Raw genomic sequence first — 20,858 nt, forward strand, 5'->3', positions numbered from 1 at the left:
GTTTTCACTCTGATGTTCATGAAAATATGTATGATGGAATCACCCTTTCCATATGAGTGCATGACCTACGTGTGCATTCGTATTTGCGCATAAGCATGAGGTATAGGGGCATTTTAACCCTTTCACTGCCAGACCCTGTGATCTACTTTTAAACTCAGCTGGCTGGACCATTTTTGCAATTGTTCCATTACTTATTTATTTTCCCTTACATATTTCAGAGTTTGTAAAAGATCCCCCCAGCCATATATTTGCTGAAAGCACATGACCAGTAGAATAAAAATAAGGTGCTACTGATTTTTAGGGCACAATGATATTTGCGCAAATGTTTATCAGAACAATATTTTCACTTACAATACACTAAAATCATTATTAGCAGATAAAAACACAGCAAATTTTACAAATTCCTACTAAATATAAAAGCTAACTTTTATGGAGTTAATACATAACAAATATGATGATGATTGGAAGTTCCTCCTTCATCTCCATGGTTAGCTGGCACAACTGTTCATAGTGGTTTCAGGCTCCTCGGTGGAATGGGAGAGCCTGGAAACTTCTCCTGCTTGGAAAAGGGATCAGGCACCCGTTTAGCTGCTCAGATAACTTTGACAGGAAAGGGCATCGCCTGCTGAAAATAATATCTGCATCATGGCTTTTGGGTTCTTGGGTCCTGGACCCGAATCTGCACAATTTACTGTATGTTCGGGTTCGGTGTTTGGTAATGTAATGGTGCATTTTTAACAGCTGCAGGGCAGCCAATTAACATTCATTTAACTCTTAGAAGCCACCACAGCCATGCCTACTAATGGCATGGCTGTGATTGGCCAGTGCAGCATGTGACCCAGCCTCTATATAAGCTAGAGGCACATTGCACAGCACGTCACTCTGCTTTAGATAGTGTAGGGAAAAGTTTGCTTCAGAAAAGTTCTGCTTCAGAAATCGAATTACTCAACAATCTACCTTGATTTAGTTGTGTGGGTGAAGTGCACAATCTTTTTACACTGCCCTGAGCCCAGTGCCAGAGAAAATATAACTTTTATCTGTCTGTTAATTAGGTTGGTGTCTGCGGGCATTTTATGCAAGCTCGGTGCACCAACACTGCATATGTTACTGTGACATACACCCTTTAGATACTGTTGCTCTATTCTGCTATTCTAAAAACACCCATTTAGGGCAAAAACAGATATTTTGCAGTGTTTCCTGCATATCTGTACGTGTGAGATACACACTTTAGATACTGTTCTTCTATTCTGCTATTGCAAAAAAACTTATTTAGGGCAAAATAATTTTTTTTGGTGCTTTTTCTGCATATCTGTACTTGTGAGATACACCGTTTAGATACTGTTGCTCTCTTCTGCTATTCTAAAAACACCCATTTAGGGAAAAAATATATTTTTCAGTATTTCCTGTATATCTGTATGTGTGAGATACACACTTTAGATACTGTTCTTCTATTCTGCTATTCCCCAAAAAATAATTTAGGGCAAAGTTATTTTTTTGGTGCATTTTCTGCATATCTGTACGTGTGAGATACACCGTTTAGATACTGTTGCTCTATTCTGCTATTCTAAAAACACCCATTTAGGGCAAAAACTGATATTTTGCAGTGTTTCCTGCATATCTGTACGTGTTTCCCTATCCACATTTGTTTGCAGAGCACTTGCCATGCTCTTAACAACATTTTGCTGCCATGTGCAGCCCCTTTGCCCCTTTCCATTACTTTTTTAGAGCCATTTTAGTCCTCAAAAGTTCAGGTCCCCATTGACTTCAATGGGGTTCGGGTTCAGGGTCAAGCTCGGGTCCCGAACCCAAAATTTTTTGCGAAGCTTGGCCGAACCTGTTGAACCCGAACATCCAGGTGTCCACTCAACCCTGATCATGACCACTTCCCAAGGATGTATAAACATATGTTTGTTGGTCGGGAAGCGCTTAAGTCTACATTTGATATTTTACTTATGGTTTTATCTGTTGAAATAAAGATGTAACAAAATTTCCTTCCATAAATTACATGTCTTTGAATTATATTTGGTCACAATATACTGTACAGTTGTTGCAAACCTGATTTGTTGTTTCTGGATAATACAGTAATTCTTTAAAAGATCACTTTTCGTTTGACAAACATATTTACTCACCATCATCTGGACATTTAAACATAGTGCATATTATATACATATACAGTAGATTGTATGAGTACTAAAGTCCTTATTGTTAATTGTTTCAAGTGTAAAATATGGGTCAAAATAAAAAGGATGTCTTTATTTACAATGATATACAGTGATCTCATCACACTCAGGTATGTCTGCAGTACTTACTTGCTTAAAGGATGAACATGCAGACACTTCACAAAGTCTGGTAATACAATGCAAATAAAACGTTGACACAGCCTGATTATACTGTTCAAGGAATCGGAAGGCTGAAAAGTAAAACTGGGCAACCTGACTGTCTCCGTTTTGTTTTATAAAAGTATATTGATCCTTTTGGCATCTATAAAATTAGACAAAAAGATTATAGTCTTTTTTACAACTTAATTTTATGTCAGGTTGTTCAAGTCACAGACTGATTTACAAATAAAGCAAATTTACTACAAACTAAAAAAAAAAAGTTGGAAACATGAGGGAGAATGAGGAAGAACTGTTTGAAGATATTACTGACAAAGAGTACAGGTGGGTGTTTTTCACTACAAGAAATAAGAGACCAGAGGTGACATTGCAATTAGCAAGCAGAGGTACTATTTTAAGTAGCCATTGTATGCCCAAAGTTACTGGAGGCAAAGAGAATGGATAAGGGTTTTACTACAAGAATGTAAAGACCACAGAGGATACAGCAGTGTAGAATTAGCCAGAAGTAGGACAATTTTAAATGACAATTTTAGGCCCAAACTTTTTAGAGACAAATATCAAAGGTATGGGGATCCGCTTAAAAAATATTTAAGAGACTTCAGAGGAAACAGCTGTTTAAAATTGTCCAGCCGCAAGCCAGCCTTGATCAGGGATAAAAGTCCCAACTGGTTTATGCCTACATTTTATTTTATCTATGGGGATAGGGTTGTACATTGAAAGTGAGTGATATAAGATTTTTTTGTTGCACGTGGCTGTTATAATTAGTTTTATTTTTCCTTTAAACAATGCAGTGACTCCCAGTGAATAAACTGCAGGCCCAAAAACAGATGGTAAATAACAAGTTAATGCTCTACTTTGAGTACCTTTTAAAGACTTTTAAAATGAACTTAAAAATGAAAACTCCACACAATACCACCCCTAAACTCAAGTTTATCCTAAATGAGTCAGAGACAAGTAAATAGGAAAAGGCCCTAGCAACATGAAATAAAATAAAAAAAAAACAAGAAACCCCCCAATTGAATGCAAATCTAAATATACTACCCCTGAAACAAAAGCCTCCTCTTTTTTTTAAAGGGAGGCCTTACAGTAAAAATAAATAAATAAATGTGTTGTTATGGAGCATGCTAAAAGTGGCTACTGACCTCAAATCAACAAAAAAAATGGTAATGCATTTATTGCACAAAGAGCTAACAAAGTATAGTTTTCTAACTGATCTAAATCACATCCTGTTCAGCTTCATTGCTTTTCCTGCCACAGCTACCAATATACTAACACTATGAGATTAATTTACTAAAACTGGGGAGTGCAAAATCTGGTGTGGCTGTGCATGGTAGCCAATCAGCTTCTAATTTAACCACTTTAGCCCCGGAACAATTTACCCTCTCCCTTACCAGAGCACTTTTTGCTATACGGGACTGCGTCGCTTGAACTGACAATTGCGTGGTCGTGCGACGTTGCACCCAAACAAAATTGCCTATTCCTATAGCTCTGAGCACCTCATTCAAAATTTTAAATAAAATACATTTGTTTAAATTCATTGATTTGCTTTCCTTTTCTTTTTAAAGCTAACCCGCAAAACTGTCATTATGGTGTGAAAAAAAACAAGGTATTTCACATTTTTTCATTTCATAAATGTGCCATAAAATGTTAATACTGTAAACATGGAATAATCATCTTGTTTTCAGAATCCAATCAGGTTAAAAAGAAAATATGAAAAAAATCACCTTAAACTCATTGTGGAGAATGATGATAGTAAATAAACAAAGTTGGAAAGTCTGTTACCTGCAGCAATATGTGTAACGCTATAAACCTATGATTCCATAAATATATAAACATTAATTTTATTTACAATGACATGTAAAAAAATATTTATTTGATAACCTACCCTACAAAAAGGTCATAGGAGGTTGAATTGGTTGGGTATGGGGAGGTTGAAGCATAGCATCTATCCAGTAACACATTGAATCTGCAGGAAAAGGCATCCATTTTACATGTGAATAATTCTCTAATTAGCATTGCTAAATCAAAATCATAAGCAGGACATCTTTTCAAATATACATTTGTCACATTTAATTCTGCCTGCCAACATATTCATGTTTTCTTTAGGTATTATTATATTATTTTGAGATTTAATATCTCTCAAATATGATTTGGGTTATTGAGCGTTCTTTCACCATGAGTGAAAGCGTTAACACAATAAAAAAAAGTATTGAAAAATAGTAAGGAGGTCTTAACGAATACACAGCAATCTACTGTATATATTGTACAGAAAAAGGGTAAAAGCATCATGGATTACATTAAAGAATATAGAGTATAATACTCAAAACATTATTCTACAAACAGCAAGACAGACAACACATAGGACAAGTATGTATACAGATAAGTGCTAGGAGATGTCATGATATTTACCAGTGGTTTTGTATGAGGGCCCCTTGGGTTGGTTCTTCTTCCCTCCATCTCTGTTTAGGACTAATAAAGACCCATCTCTCATAGGCCATCCTGATTGGTGGGACTATCTTACCCCTCTCTTACCTTCAGGGTTATCTTATCCAGGATTGGACAATTTCCCCATCCCCCACTTTAACTACACAAATAGAGTTTTCTTTTGGTGGTATATGATCACCTCTGTGGGGGTTTTTTTACGCTATAAACAAAAAAAAGCGTCAATTTTGGAAATTTTTTTTTTTTTTTTTTTTACTTTCTGCTATACAGCAAAAAAATGGAAAAAAATCTTACTTCTTCATGAGTTTAGGCCAACATGTATTCTGCTACATATTTTTGGTAAAAAAAAAATCTCAATAAAAGTATATTAGTTTGTGCAAGTTATAGCATCTACAAAATAGGGAATATATTCAGGGACTTTTTTTTAAATTGTTTTTACTGGTAATGGTAACAATCTGCGATTTTTAGTGGAACTGCAACATTACAGTGGACAAATATGATTCTAAGTGCCACTTTTTGGGGACCAGTGAGACCAATACAGTGATTAGTGCTAAAAAAAATGCAGTAATCATTGTATAAATGACACTCGCAGGAAAGGGGTTAACACTAGGTGGCGATCAAGGGGTTAACTGTTTTCCCTGGGTATGTTCTAACTGTGTGGGGGATGGGCTCACTGGCACAACACAGATGTAGCTGTTCCTCATTACTAGGAAAAGCTGATCTCAGAGTTGCCCTCTGTCAGAACGGGGATCAGCATTGTTTACATAGGTAGATTCCCATTCTGCCTCTCTGTACTGCGATTGCTGGTGGCCCCACGTATGCGCTCCCCCGGTGTGCAGCGGTGCATGCCCACACTATCTCATGCACTGACACCGACATACAGGTATGTGGGTTTGCGCAGCCGAGCTGCCTTGCCACAGTATATATGCAGAAGGAGGTCAGCAAGTGGTTAACAGCTGTAAGTAATATTTTAATTATGAATATATTTCATTTAGAGTTGTATTACTGTAATAGCTTCCCAAAAGACCTTGTTATGCAAGTGGGGATAGGTTAAGTTGCCAGGAGGCCATATTCTAATTACTAATGTATGTGAGAAGGATTTTCACAAATTATTTGGTGCCTGAGCTTGTTATAAACATCTAAACAATGGGACCCAAACCACTTTGTTCTACAAATATTCATGTCAAATGATCCCTTGTTTAGATATGCAATGAAGGTTGCCAGCCCGTCATGAATACTTGAATTCCCTGAAAATGTCATGCTCTTGCAAGTTTCCCGCTCAAAATAGTTTGTGCTAAGGATTTGCATTAAAGGGGGGTGACTTATGCAAAGTATAGGGATTGAAGATTAGCCAATCTTAAAAAGGAATAGGGAGGCCCACTAATCTAGCCACTCCATGCCAACCAATGAGGCACCGACCTATAATGATATACACAGACTAGATGGGAGGGAAGAGAAATCTCTGGTAGAGCAGTCACCAGAATGGGGCCCTCGTGTGCAGTAGCATGGTAATTATGCAATATATCCTTTTCACTTACACTATATATAAATGTTTGTCGTATGTCCTTTCTCTCTCATTGTTTGTATTTAGTAATATGTTAGAGCTCTCATAATAATATTTCTTTATGTAACTAGATAGATTTTTTTTTTTGTTTGGACTTTAATACTATTTACCACATGGTCCAAGAACTCTCATTTACTAAATCATTTCAGGAAAATATTGAATATCATAATATATAGATTTGAGCAACACAACTATAACATTTAGGGTTCATGTGCACTGCTGCTCCTAAACTGACGTTTTTGGTTCTTTGGGTAATTTTTTGATTAAGCCCCTGAACTCCACATTAATAAAAGCCTACGTGTCCATGCACACATAGGCTTTTGGAGGAGTTTAGGAGCAGCAGCATTAAGAGGCAGTCAAATTGTTTTTTCAGGAGAGCAGTTTTAGCGTATAAAAAAAAAAAGCCAAAAGCACCTACAGTAAATGCATCATAACAGGTTTCCTAAGTGCTAAGTGTTCATTTATTTCAATGGCCAGAAAAAAAATTACAATTCTGGTCAATGGAAAAAATAATTAAATGTCCAAACGCCAAACACATCTGAACGCATCTAAATACACCTAAACACATTTGGAAAACTGCGACTTACTGTAGGTGCGTTATTAACTCAGATTTCATTTCACGTCAGGACTCAGGAGAAACAGCATTTACAATAAACCAGTGTGCATGAGACATTACAAGTCATCTGTTGGGGAACAACAGACAACTTTCACCAGAGTCTTTACATACAGTTGTTTTGCTTCATAGCAGATTGCCATTTATTTTTATAAGGTCTTACTTTAAGAAAATTCTGGGGCCCAAATAATGTAATGAAATGTTTGTTGTTGAATGGACAACACCTATGTCTAAAAATTCACACTAATCCTGGAGAAAAGGCAAGACACTTTTCTTTAAACAGCATGCATTGAGCATTCATATTTCTATAATCAGTTATTCATTTAGATTAAGAACCACATCTTGAGCAACCTGAATTTCTTCTATCTGGTGTGGACTAGTTGTTGTATCTCTAAATAACACATATATTTGGTCCACTAAGAATAATCAATTTTCCAATCATCATAGCTTTAGTTTTTGCCTCTATTTCTGGTACCTTTGTTTATTCTGTTTCAATAAAAATATGCTGTAGTATTTGTAGGATCTTACTTGTCAGTCAAGTTGGTTGCTCCTACTTCAACATATACTGTACGGTTTAACTTGATTCCAGTTTGTGGGATAAAAAGAGGTCTACTATAAGTTGGATCCTAAAAAAAAGTGTATGACAATGAATATTCAACTTTTCTTTTGAGAGATTAGATATTAACAACCATCTCAGGCAGTTGTTACAAATCTTTTTTTTTTCAATGGTTTATTTTTAAAGAACACAGGGATAGTACAGACATCTCAACAGCAATATAACGACCATGGTATATGTACATGTAAAGGTCAACATAACAAACCAGTACATTTATTGAATGCAAATCAGTGACTGCGACACTATAGAGATCAGAAAAAAACAATAAGTAAACATCAAAAATACGGCAACATAACCAAAATAGAAAAATATTAAAATAAGGGGTGGGGGGGGGGGGGTTAGGGAAAGGAACCAGCCGTGCCACCAAACCATTAGAACTACAAGTCCCACCATAGCACTCCCCAGGTAATGGACAAATCTTTTTTAACAAAATTAGATTTGTGAAAATGTCAAATGAACTATTGGGGGTCAAGGATTGTTTTATTTACTAAGCTGATTAACATTGAATGCAACATTGTGTGTGAATTTTACAATATCTTTAATTTGAATTCATTATTGTGGGTATTTTTTATTGTCTATTGTGCATTTTGTGAAAGGGTCAATAATAACCTTGTACTTTTCCACCCAAAGCATGGGCAACTTGGAACACCTGGCTATTGTACTTACTCCAACTTTATAGAAAAATCTACCAAAACACCCCTACATAGCAGGGGGAGCAAGTAAATTCCACTTTTGGATAAAATCATCTAAGATTTTATTCCTGGGCAGCCACCAGATCATTCCCCAAAAGGGTGAAAGCACTGGAAAACACAAAAGAGGTGTCTCTTGGTCAGTGGATCAACAAATGATATAACATTAATGGAAGGTGTTCATCTCTTAAATTGGCTGGGAAAACACAGTATTGTGTACCCCAGCAAGTAGGAATATTACTGTATGTATAAATATATATCACTGTATATGTAAATATACTGTATGTTTCTTTTACATAGTGGCAATGATTTCTACTTCTGAACAGAGAGAAATCTTTGCAATTAGAAAAAAAAATGTGCTCCTTTTAAAAAGAAACCCTTATTTATTGCAAATTATTTTGGAGATACAAACATCCTCATCTCTAATATATAAAAGCAATTGTGTAAGCCTGTTTGTCATGGTACACAATATTGTGCTTTTCCAGCCAATTTAAACGGTGAACGCTTTCCAATTATTGTGATATCAATTGTTGACCAACGGACAGTCTTAAGCAGCCCATAGATGAGTCTGTTATTTTTGTTTAACCAGCAGGCTTAACAAAAAAAACTTTCCCGATTCCCAAATCCACACATTTGGGGTGAATGTGGGAACTGAACTATTGTATTCTGACATTGGGGAGACCTTCCTACCATAAAAATACATTATGCATTGCAGGCTATAGTCTGCAGCACTGATCGAGTGAAGAAAATCCTACAGGGCAGTTGTACAAAAGTTGATTGCTAGATCAACTTCTGTACAGCCACAGTACTCATACATGGATTAAAATTTAGTTGGTTCCCGCTGAACTGGCCAAAATTCAATCCATTTAAGGCCAGCTCTGGTGGCTCCTTGCCCCTTTTGTGTTTTACATCCCCATAGAGGAGTGAGGAAAGGCAGTGCTGTTCAGTATGGACAAGTGCATTGACTTGAGTTCACAGGATGATCTGCTAACTCTGAAATCTGCAAATGCTCAACAGTGAACTCCATTGAACTCCATTGAAAAAAAGCCCCACAGATCTAGATAGGATAAAGGACATGTATTTTGCCATGTACATTATTTTTAGGTTAAGAAGGCCATCATGAAAGCACCCTCAGTTATGTAATGAAATTAATTTCAAATACACTCCCATACAGTTACTTTTTGATATGTCAAGGAAGACAGCTATGTAGATACCCAAAACCATTTTAGATCTCTTATGGGGACCTCAAATGAAATACTGGTAGGGACACACATTTCAGATGGGAACTCGTGGCTCCAGGAAAAAAACTGCTATGTCTATATACCACCCAGCTCTTCCTCTTTAATCTTTTGAGCAGATTGCATTCTGGAGTCTCTCTACATATGTTTGAGTGTGCCTCCTACTACCACTACTATACCTAACACTGTCATTGTTCCTTATCATTTCATGCACTTGGAACCTGTCACCCCTTACTCAGCATTTAACTGTTTTATTTGGTTTACAACTGTGATATGCTGGATCACGTTACTCACTCTTTGCACTGTAGAACTCTATGCTGAAACATCACATGACATATACAATCAACAGCTTCAACTATTCCTAATGGGGGGCAGGGTCTATATATTCTCTTAAAGATCCCTCACCTGTCCAGAGTTATCTCTTATTATCAAATTTTATTAGTTTAAAAAAAATCTGTTCCACATTATATAGCATTTCCAACATCTTATTCACCATATCTCCCCCCCCCCCCCAAAAAAAAGAAAAAGGGGTAGTCCTCTCTTCCTTTCCCATTGCCACCTCCACACACCTCATCCCATCCTCTCCGTCACCCCCAAGAAATCATATTATTCAATCTCTATTGAATAGAGCTCACATTTTCTCAATTTTCCCCTAAATTCCTCCTTTCTATTTTTAACTATGTGTATCCATCTTTCAGCCTACATTATCCTATCCACTTCTTTCTTCCATTCTCTCAAAGTTGGTCATGTGGTCTGTCTCTATAATCTGGGTATTAATAGTTTTGCCGCTTTTAACAAATATGGTCTTATACTAACCTTGTATGTTCTAACTGATGTCATTGTCCCGTGGAATAAGAAGTTTAGGGGCGTTAGTTCAATTGTTCCAGGAGATAACCTTTCTACCCAAGGGGCAATTTCCTGCCAGAAGCCCTTGATCAGGGGACACAGCCATCATATGTGGAGAGGGGTACCCCTCTGCCCGCACCCTCTCCAACACTTGGCATCTGTTGTTGGATAGATCTGTCCAGAGTTATCTAATGGATATCTTGTTCACTTTATTACTGTTATGTATATAATCTTTGCAAGAACTAATATAATTCTGTTTTTGTTGCAGACATCAGTGTCATTAAAGTTTACATTATGTATCCTATATGATCACAGAGTGATTTAATTGTTTAATTTTGCTATGCCATTTGTTCAAACTGTTTATAGATAACACTGCATTTTGGGAAGTAATTGTAGAGCGTGAGTACACAGTGTGCTCGCTCACTTTGTCCCACAAATTGTCTTTCATGTGGTCATTAGATATGTGTCTATTTAATGCTGCATCATTTTTATCACTGGGTAGCATAGCATTTAGAGCTGAAATAGTCCATGGTAATATATCACTTACATGGTTTATAGGCCTTTATGCCCCCATGATAGGCCACACACCTTTGATATATATTTTGCTAAATGCACCCCTCTAGCTATCTACTGCTGGGGGCTTTCTAGTCTATTTCTTAGTCTGTATACATATCTTAGGCTTTCTAGCTGTTTTTCATTTCTCATACTCTCCTTTCTCCCTCTCTTCTTGGCTCCTTTATCCGTATACTCTTTTAATATCTGGTGCTTTACCTTACCAATCACAGATACTGTACTTCTTACATAAGATAATGCATAGGAAAATAGTAGGTCTGGCACTGTTCCATAATCCCCAAGGGCAAAACCAAAGGTGTTTCTGCTTCCATTCATAAATCTCTATATGCACAAGTCACAGAAAAATGTTATCCCTTTGATCAATACATCTTTTTAAAACTTTACCACAGTCTATACATTTTACTTACCTAATACCTTCCAAATACTGTCTGCAATACCTTATTCTTCGAGAGTCTTTTGTGGATGGTCAGATAGTTCTGGGTGGTGACTTTGACTTCCCTATGAATCCTTGTTATGACACTTCCAAAAGTAAAACATCCAGGAAACTTACAGATAGTAAACTTAAATGTAAAATATCCTACCTGAAGTTTGACCTATGGAGTACCCTCCACCCTACCAACAATGATTTCACTTATTTCTCCACAGCTCACAATTCACATAGTAGAATCTATATTTTTTTGTATCTCAACACCTACTAGATACACAGCTCAGAATTTGAATTGGCCCAAAGATTTGGTCTGACCATTGTCTAGTTTTCTATAGCCTCACATTGGGGGTCGTTCCCTATTTTGGCATTTAAATGACAATTTGGTCAATGACATAGTCTGTGTCATTGGTCAATGGCATAGTCCATTTTCCCTGTCAAGCTTTAGGAGGCACATGTCTCTGTGATTCTGAAGTCAGGAAAAGATGACACAGATCCCAGAAGCTACATGCCTTGTTACTAAATGGATTAAATTATACTCCAAATGAATAACCCACTAACTGCAACCTTTACTAACTACTTAGAAACACAAACACTAATTAGGCTTTGTATTGCATAGAGAAGCAGACGATAACTCTAAAAAGACCACTAACCTATTATATTATGCCTGAAGGCAGAATCTTCCTCTTTGCTTACTATCAATTGATGCTGAAGATATCTTTGATCGAGTAGTCTTGGATTATCTGTCACAAACCTTGATCCATTCTGATTTGGGAGACCACTTTATATCTAAAATTATGACCTTATATACTACCCCATTTGCTTGGGTAAATAAAATGTCTCATTCTCCCCTAGTTTTCAAGTAGCTAATTGGGTGTGATAAGGTTGCCCCTTTTCCCCTCCTAAAATACATCAAATGGAACATTTTGCCAATGCATTACACCAGAATCCATCTTTAAGTGACATTATGCTTGCTTCTGTGGAATACAAACTCACACTCTTTGCAGATGCCTACTATTACTGAATTTTCTATTACTGAAGTCTCCACTCCTTAGATCTGTTTATGGGCAAAACGATTTTCAGACATTTGGCAATTTTAGTAATTTTATAGTATACCAACATAGATCTGAATGCTTAAACATATACTTCCCATCCCTTGTAGACACATCCATATATCATCTTTGTCCTTCAAGTAGCAGCATATTTCCCCCAAATATCTAGGTATACAAATCTATGTGGATCTTTCTCAACTATTCCCCCTGAACTATATTACATTAGTTAACTCCAGTAGGTGAGAACTTCTGGCCTGGTCTTCTCTCCCTTTATCTCGGTTTTGTATAATAAATGTGAAATGCTATAATTACTATACAATCCCTACATTTTTACCAATTACCCACAGAAGTGGCAACCTTTTGCCAATAAATTTGTATCGCACACAGTATGGGGCACTCTAGAATATAATATATAATTCCAGTATACTGTAAAGACCTTATGTGTGTTGTGGTCCTTCCATAATCCCAGAGCCTTGCCCCCCTATTTTGGACAACTCCCAATTTTCTTATGGCCTTCACGACCTTAGATTTGGCATATGGGACAGAACATCTTGGCCCCAATTAAGACACATCCTTACAACCACTTCTATAACATCGCCTGCAGAACTTCAACCTCGTTGTACTGAAAGAAAAGTAATTGGTTCCTGCAGGGACAACTTTTTCTACAAGACCTTGAAACCACAATATTGCCTTCATCACTTACTTGCTGTGTTTGAGAATCTCTGCACCCCACCCTCCACAGCATGTGATATCTCAACTATATCAATATCTGTTACGTTTCTGGACAAGTGCCACAGATTAAATCCAATATGCCTGGAAACGGGACTGCCAAACTGCCTGATTGACATACAGCATTCACACTTGTACATTCCCTCTCAATTTCATGCAAGTTGTACAATTATCATTAGATGGCACCTTTGCATTGTGGCAGCTGATTGTAGTATTGGATGGTCATCAGGTATCACTCACCTTGACTGATGCTGGATCTACATCACTTAGTGATGTGACAGACACTGGATATACATCATGTGACTTTTTTTTTTAAATAAAGGACTTTTTTTTATCTTTGGTGTTATCTATAGATGTTGAAATAGCTGAATATGGGTCTGGAGTCATGGAGATGAACTCATCTTTAAATATACAAATAAATACACTAGGGTATGGAATACAAATGAATCTAGTTAAATTAAATGACTTACCGAAAACAACCGAACATAGAGTGTACTGATGAAGCTACCGTTATTAGTAGTCATAGCTATATTATTCCCAGCCCTAAAATTAAAAATAAATATGTTTGGCATGTAACAAACATTTTAAAATGCTTGAAAAAATTCAGGAAACGAGAATTTGTATACAGTATTCACTATTGATTTCATAGAAAAATATATGTATGCAGGTATGTATTTACTGATTGTATAATAGTAATATGTATTCAAAGACAGAATAATGTGTATTTTCATGAGGAAAGGGAGAAGATTTGGTTTTACATTACTGAAACACTAAACCTGCATTGGGGAAGTTTGCTCTATAAAAATGAGTTGGGGTATAAGTGAGGTAAGCATGATTTCTGGTACTGTGGAGCCTAATTTTGCCAGGGAATTTATTCAGGAATACTCTGGGTGCAAGCAGCCTCTGCTTCCTTAGAAACCTTTAACAGTCCGAAGCTGTCACATTCATCCATGCCAAACACCCTAAATGTTAGTCATCCATGCAAACGTGTGAAAAGCCACTGTTTGGTCTGAGCTCATCCCCAGTCCCCAACTGCAGTCATCTGTTTAATCATTGATGGGGTCCATTTGTCAGTGTCTACCACTGGAAGTAATTTTAAGGTATTATAACAGATAACAAAACACCTTCAAAAACATGACCTACCTCTAAGCCCTTGTACACAAGGTCAGACATTCCGACAACAAAATCAGTCAGATTTTGTCCGACGGATTTTGTCCGAAACTTGGGTTGCATACACACGGTTGGACAAAGTTGTCGGAAAATCCGATCGTAAGTAACGTGACGACGTTATTTCGTTAGGACAGGACTACGTTCAGGCTAGTAGCCAATAGCTTTGGTCTAGGAATTTGAGCATGCGTGGCACTTTGTCCGATCTGAATTCTCTACACACAATCGGACAAAATCCGATCGGATCATGTTGTCGGAAAGTTTTAAAGCCCAGCTCTAAAACTGTGTCCGTCGGATATTCTGAACGGAAACAGTCCGATGGAGCCCACACACAGTCGTATTATCTGACAACACGGTCCGATCTGACATTTTCCGCTGGAATGTCCAACCGTGTGTACAAGGGCTTATAGGTTTCTCTGAAACCTCCTATGAATAATATATGTACAATATGCACAGTCTAGATTACTAATCCAGGTTAAAAATGTTATTAAATCTCTACATGTTGTTAAATATATCTACACAGCCTAAGCCTACTACCTATGTAAAAAATAAAAAATAAAATGATGGTTTGGGAAGTACATAAAACTCTGTACTAGGTGGGTGTTTTATAAAGAATATTGTATTTTCTTTGAAAATTATTAAAGGATGCTGGAATATAATTCAGAGATGTGTCCCCCTGTATAAAGTCTCTAAAATCCTTACTGAATTGCACAACATTTTAAGCGGAACTAAAGGCAAACAGCTAAATGCAGGGTTAAAGATTTGCAATTTATATCAGCCTTTCTTGCAATATACATCCCTGCCACAATGAAAAGACAAGACTTCCACATTAGTAGTCCTGATTCAAACTTACAGCTTCCTGTATCAGCTCATTGGAAGGTGCTGGTGATACAGATTTACTATCCAATGAGCAGGCTGGAAGCAGAGAGAGGTAGCATAGGTGTGTCATCTGTTCTCATATGATGGAGGTGGTAAAAAAATCTAAGCAATTACTTAACAAGTTTTCTGTTTGCCTGCAGTACAATTTAAACTACTCTTAATACAACAAATTTGACATAAAACATTGGATTTTGTGGTAAACAGCGCATAGTTACGAAATTGATATGAAATATCTTGTAGTATTTGGCTGGATCTAATTACAGTGTTATGCCTATTGATATGCCTATTGACATCTTGATAAAGTAGGCGAATTGTGCATTTTTGATTCTAATATGAACAAATTGGACTGTGTACATACTGTATACAGATCTAATTTCAGACCCTATGCCCCCTTATTGGATGTAACTCATAAATGTAACTGCATGTTATAAAAGTGTGACTGCATATATGTGCCACTTTTGACCATACATACGATAAGGGCAAGACAGCATCAACTTACTTGATCTTTATAATTAATAACTAATTTAACCACTTTCAGACCGGACCATTTTGCTGGTAAATGACCAGAGGTCTTTTTACACTTTGGCACTGCGCTGCTTTAACTGGTAATTGCGCGGTCATGCAATGTTGTACCCAAACAAAATTTGCGTCCTTTTCTTCCCACAAATAGAGCTTTCTTTTGATGGTATTTGATTGCCTCTGCGATTTTTATTTTTTGCGATATAAACGTAAAAAGACCGCAAATTTTGAAAAAAAATGATATTTTCTACTTTTTGTTATTAGAAAAATCCAATAAACTCAATTTTAGTCATACATTTAGGCCAAAATGTATTCAGCCACATGTCTTTGGTAAAAAAAAAGTCAATAATTGTATATTTATTGGTTTGCGCAAAAGTTGTCACATCTACAAACTAAGGTACGTTTTCTGCAATTTACGCAGCTTTTAGTTTACGACTGCCTATCTCATTTCTTGAGGTGCTAAAATGGCAGGGCAGTACAAAACCCCCCCAAATGACCCCATTTTGGAAAGTAGACCCCCTAAGGAAATTGATAAGAGGCATGTTGAGCCCATTGAATATTTTATTTTTTTGCCTCAAGCGATTGAATAATGACAAAAAAAAAAATTTTTTTTTTTTTTTACACAAAGTTGTCACTAAATGATATATTGCTCACACATGCTATGGGCGTATGTGAAATAACACCCCAAAATAAATTCTGCTGCTTCTCCTGAGTACGGGGATACCACATATGTGGGACTTTTTGGGAGCCTAGCCGCGTACGGGGCCCCGAAAACCAAGCACCGCCTTCAGGCTTTCTAAGGGCGTACATTTTTGAGTTCACTTCTCACTACCTATTACAGTTTTGAAGGCCATAAAATGCCAAGATGGCACAAAACCCCCACAAATGACCCCATTTTAGAAAGTAGACACCCCAAGCTATTTGCTGAGAGGCATGTTGAGTTCATGGAATATTTTATATTTTGCCACAAGTTGCGGGAAATTTACAAACTTTTTTTTTTTTTTTTTTTTTTTCACAAAGTTGTCACTAAATGATATATTGCTCACACATGCCATGGGCATATGTGAAATGACACCCCAAAATAAATTCTGCTGCTTCTCCTGAGTACGGGGATACCACATATGTGGGACTTTTTGGGAGCCTAGCCGCGTACGGGGCCCCGAAAACCAAGCACCGCCTTCAGGCTTTCTAAGGGCGTAAATTTTTGAGTTCACTTCTCACTACCTATTACAGTTTTGAAGGCCATAAAATGCCAAGATGGCACAAAACCCCCACAAATGACCCCATTTTAGAAAGTAGACACCCCAAGCTATTTGCTGAGAGGCATGTTGAGTCCATGGAATATTTTATATTTTGCCACAAGTTGCGGGAAAATTACAAACTTTTTTTTTTTTTTTTTTTTTTCACAAAGTTGTCACTAAATGATATATTGCTCACGCATGCCATGGGCATATGTGAAATGACACCCCAAAATAAATTCTGCTGCTTCTCCTGAGTACGGGGATACCACATATGTGGGACTTTTTGGGAGCCTAGCCGCGTACGGGGCCCCGAAAACCAAGCACCGCCTTCAGGCTTTCTAAGGGCGTTACAGTTTTGAAGGCCATAAAATGCCAAGATGGCACAAACCCCCCCCAAATGACCCCATTTTGGAAAGTAGACACCCCTAAATTTAGGGGTACACTAGTGAGACTAGGTAATAAATGGCGGGTGCCCTGAAACTATAAAAAAATAACTAACCAACCAGCGTCACCTGTAACAGTTATATGGTGATCACTGGTGAAAGGGTTAACTAGGGGGCAATCAGGGGGCTTTATGCGGTAGTATATGGGGGTCCCTGGCGCTATAAAAAGCTGCGGCGAACCTAAATACCTACCTGCCTAACTAGCGTCACCTGTGACACTAATACAGCGATCAGAAAAACGATCGCTTATTAGGCTGGGTTCACACTGGAGCGATGCGGGAACGCCACGAATGCGCGGCGGGTTCCCGCATCGCATGCCTCCCGGCGGCAGTTCACACTGCCCTATGCGAACTGCTGGGAGTGTCAGTGAAATGTTACTGACACCCCCAGATCAGTTCGCATATCGCAGTGCGATCTGCAAACTCGGATCGCATGGTGTGAACACCCATGCGATCCGATTCTGCTGCGGGCCAAAAAAAGGGTCCCGTGCGAATTTGCGGCGGGTGCGGCGGGTGTGGCGGGTGCGGCGGGTGCGGCGAATGGCTGAACTCGAATCGCACAGAGATCGGATGTGATTTGCACTGCAGTGCGGTGCGAATCACATCCGTTCTCATAAACCGCTGCAATGTGAACCCAGCCTTAGTGACACTGGCGACGGGGGGTGATCACGGGGTTAAACCTTTATTGGGGGGGTTAGGGGGGTACCTTAGAACTAAAGGGGGCTAACCCTAACTGCCCTAACAGTTATTAGTCACAAATGATACCCGCCGGGTGATCAGGGGGTTAAACCTTTATTAGGTAATAAATGGCGGGTGCCCTGAAACTATAAAAAATAACTAACCAACCAGCGTCACCTGTAACAGTTATATGGTGATCACTGGTGAAAGGGTTAACTAGGGGGCAATCAGGGGGCTTTATGCGGTAGTATATGGGGGTCCCTGGCGCTATAAAAAGCTGCGGCGAACCTAAATACCTACCTGCCTAACTAGCGTCACCTGTGACACTAATACGGCGATCAGAAAAATGATCGCTTATTAGGCTGGGTTCACACTGGAGCGATGCGGAAACGCCGCAAATCCGCGGCGGGTTCCCGCATCGCATGCCTCCCGGCGGCAGTTCACACTGCCCTATGCGAACTGCTGGGAGTGTCAGTGAAATGTTACTGACACCCCCAGATCAGTTCGCATATCGCAGTGCGATCTGCAAACTCGGATCGCATGGTGTGAACACCCATGCGATCCGATTCTGCTGCGGGCCAAAAAAAGGGTCCCGTGCGAATTTGCGGTGGGTGCGGCGGGTGTGGCGGGTGCGGCGGGTGCGGCGAATGGCTGAACTCGAATCGCACAGAGATCGGATGTGATTTGCACTGCAGTGCGGTGCGAATCACATTCGTTCTCATAAACCGCTGCAATGTGAACCCAGCCTTAGTGACACTGGCGACGGGGGGTGATCACGGGGTTAAACCTTTATTGGGGGGGTTAGGGGGGTACATTAGAACTAAAGGGGGCTAACTCTAACTGCCCTAACAGTTATTACAGTCACAAATGACACCAATGCAAAAAAAAAAAAAAAAAAAAAAAAAAATGACATTGGTGTCACTGTGACTGGGGGGCAGGGGTAATTGGGGGGGTGATCGGGGGGTAAAGGGGGGGTGTGAGTGTGCCTGGCATGTTCTACTGTGTGTGTAGAGTGTTGGTGCAACTCACCGATCCGCTCTCCTCCGTGTCGGAACGGAAAATACCGACACGGAGGAGAGAATACATCACTTCCTCTCCTGTGTTTACATTACAGGAGAGGAAGTGATGTCACGGGGGATTCCTATTCGTCGGGAGCGATCGCGAGGGGGTGGCCATGAACGAATGGCCGTCCCCTCGTCCGGGATCGCTCCCGCACGAATACCGACCGCCGCAGGCACCGGGCGGGGGCCCGATCGGGCCCCCGACCCGCGGGAGGCAAGGGACGTACATGTACGCCAATATGCCTGCCCGTGCCATGCTATCGACGTACATCGTCGTGCGGCGGTCGGCAACTGGTTAACATAGACAGCACAGTATCTTTCTTTGCACTCTAGTGACATTGGGTTTGATTTATAAAAGGCAAATACACTGTTCACTTGCAGTGGAAGCTACCCCAAATTTCACTATGAAAGAAATATTCAATCCCATGCAAGAAAAATAAAAAAAAAACAGCATTTTTGCTTATACATGTTTGGATGATGGAATTCAGCAGAGCTCCGCCTCATTCACCAAGCTTGAAAAAGTCAACAGTCTGTTGGCTTTAAATTAATCAAACCTGTTATCTTCTAGAAGTTGGTTCTCCCACTGATTGCCTGGTTGTCTTTGTATACTTTAGTAAATTTCTTTCATAATCCACGTAAATATAGGTAGGCCCAATGTTTTTTTTTTCTGCTTATGCTTCCTATAAGCCAGCAGTGGTCCTCATGTCCTCTCCTTCACCATCTGGAGACTGTTGTACCTGGACCAATTTACATCACTTGAAGGCTTTTTACAAAGCGGTTTTTCTTCACATGTTTGTGAGTAAATTATATCTGTTTTTATAAATAAATGTACTAAGGATAAATGCATAAGGCTGGTGAGCCCTCTTTTCTTTTTTCCTTTTATTCCTATAGTGTGCATGTGTGAAATGGACATTAGATTTGGTTGATGAACAAAACACGAGAATGGCTCTTTGAACTATTTAAAGTGCCGCATAAAGTGTTAACATATAATTTCTGTAAACAAAATAAATGCACAGCATGGTTCTTTTTTAAATAGATAATACTATTACTACTGATTTATCGTCTTGTACTTACACATCCAGCCTAGTGTTGTTCATAAGATATTCAAGAGGATAGCTACAGGAATATAAATACTTCAGTTCAGGGCTCCGGGTGATAACGCCAACAACTGGATCTTTAGATTTGATAATGCCACTGATGTTAACAAATTGGATGTTTGAAAAAATGTCAAAAACGCCTTCGCCTACGGTATCCGTAATCTGTTTTGATTTAGAATAAAAACAAAATAAAGAAAAGAAAACGGTTAATTCCACACTTTTGTATTAGTCCATTTTTTTTTCTTATTTTTATTTTATTTATAAATTATTCCTTGCATTAAGGTGAAAAATGTTTTACAATTGTTGTGCCTCTCCCTCCCCTAAACTGAGTTGTCTCTCGTTCCAATGCTGTACCCAGCTGAAGCTCTTCTCTCCCCTATTCCTAGTCTCACAGGAGACTCAGGCAGTAGCTGGAGCCATTGGCTTTGGCTGCTGCCAGTGAAATCATGTGAGGAGGGAGGGAGGAGGCATGGCCAAGCTGCGCTGTATGTGTCCATGGACACACACAACCCAGATCAGGAGCATGTCCACACATATGTCCACATAGCACATGGTGTGCTATGGTGTCACATGCAGGGGAGGAGGAGTCAACATTTTCGGTGGTGAACACAACAAGAGGAAGTAAGGGGTCACTCTGTGCAATACCATTGCA

The 20,858-nt window shown here is 38.8% G+C and overlaps 1 protein-coding gene across 1 annotated transcript in view; it reads right to left on the reverse strand.

Annotated features, from left to right (window-relative positions):
• The window catches only part of LOC143983138 (zona pellucida-like domain-containing protein 1), a 72,440-nt gene that overhangs the window by 22,873 nt on the left and 28,709 nt on the right, over nt 1–20,858 (reverse strand). The window contains exons 4-8 of the mRNA XM_077482466.1: nt 20,184–20,368; nt 13,593–13,665; nt 7,484–7,581; nt 4,222–4,302; nt 2,310–2,481 (exon numbers count right to left, since the gene is read on the reverse strand). Coding sequence (XP_077338592.1) covers nt 2,310–2,481; nt 4,222–4,302; nt 7,484–7,581; nt 13,593–13,665; nt 20,184–20,368 — 609 coding nt within the window. The remainder of the gene's footprint in view (nt 1–2,309; nt 2,482–4,221; nt 4,303–7,483; nt 7,582–13,592; nt 13,666–20,183; nt 20,369–20,858) is intronic.

This window comes from Lithobates pipiens, unplaced genomic scaffold (assembly GCF_037356315.1).
Source record: "Lithobates pipiens isolate NorthernLeopardFrog02 unplaced genomic scaffold, aLitPip1_a1.2 Scaffold_16, whole genome shotgun sequence".
Taxonomy (NCBI): Eukaryota; Metazoa; Chordata; class Amphibia; order Anura; family Ranidae; genus Lithobates; species Lithobates pipiens.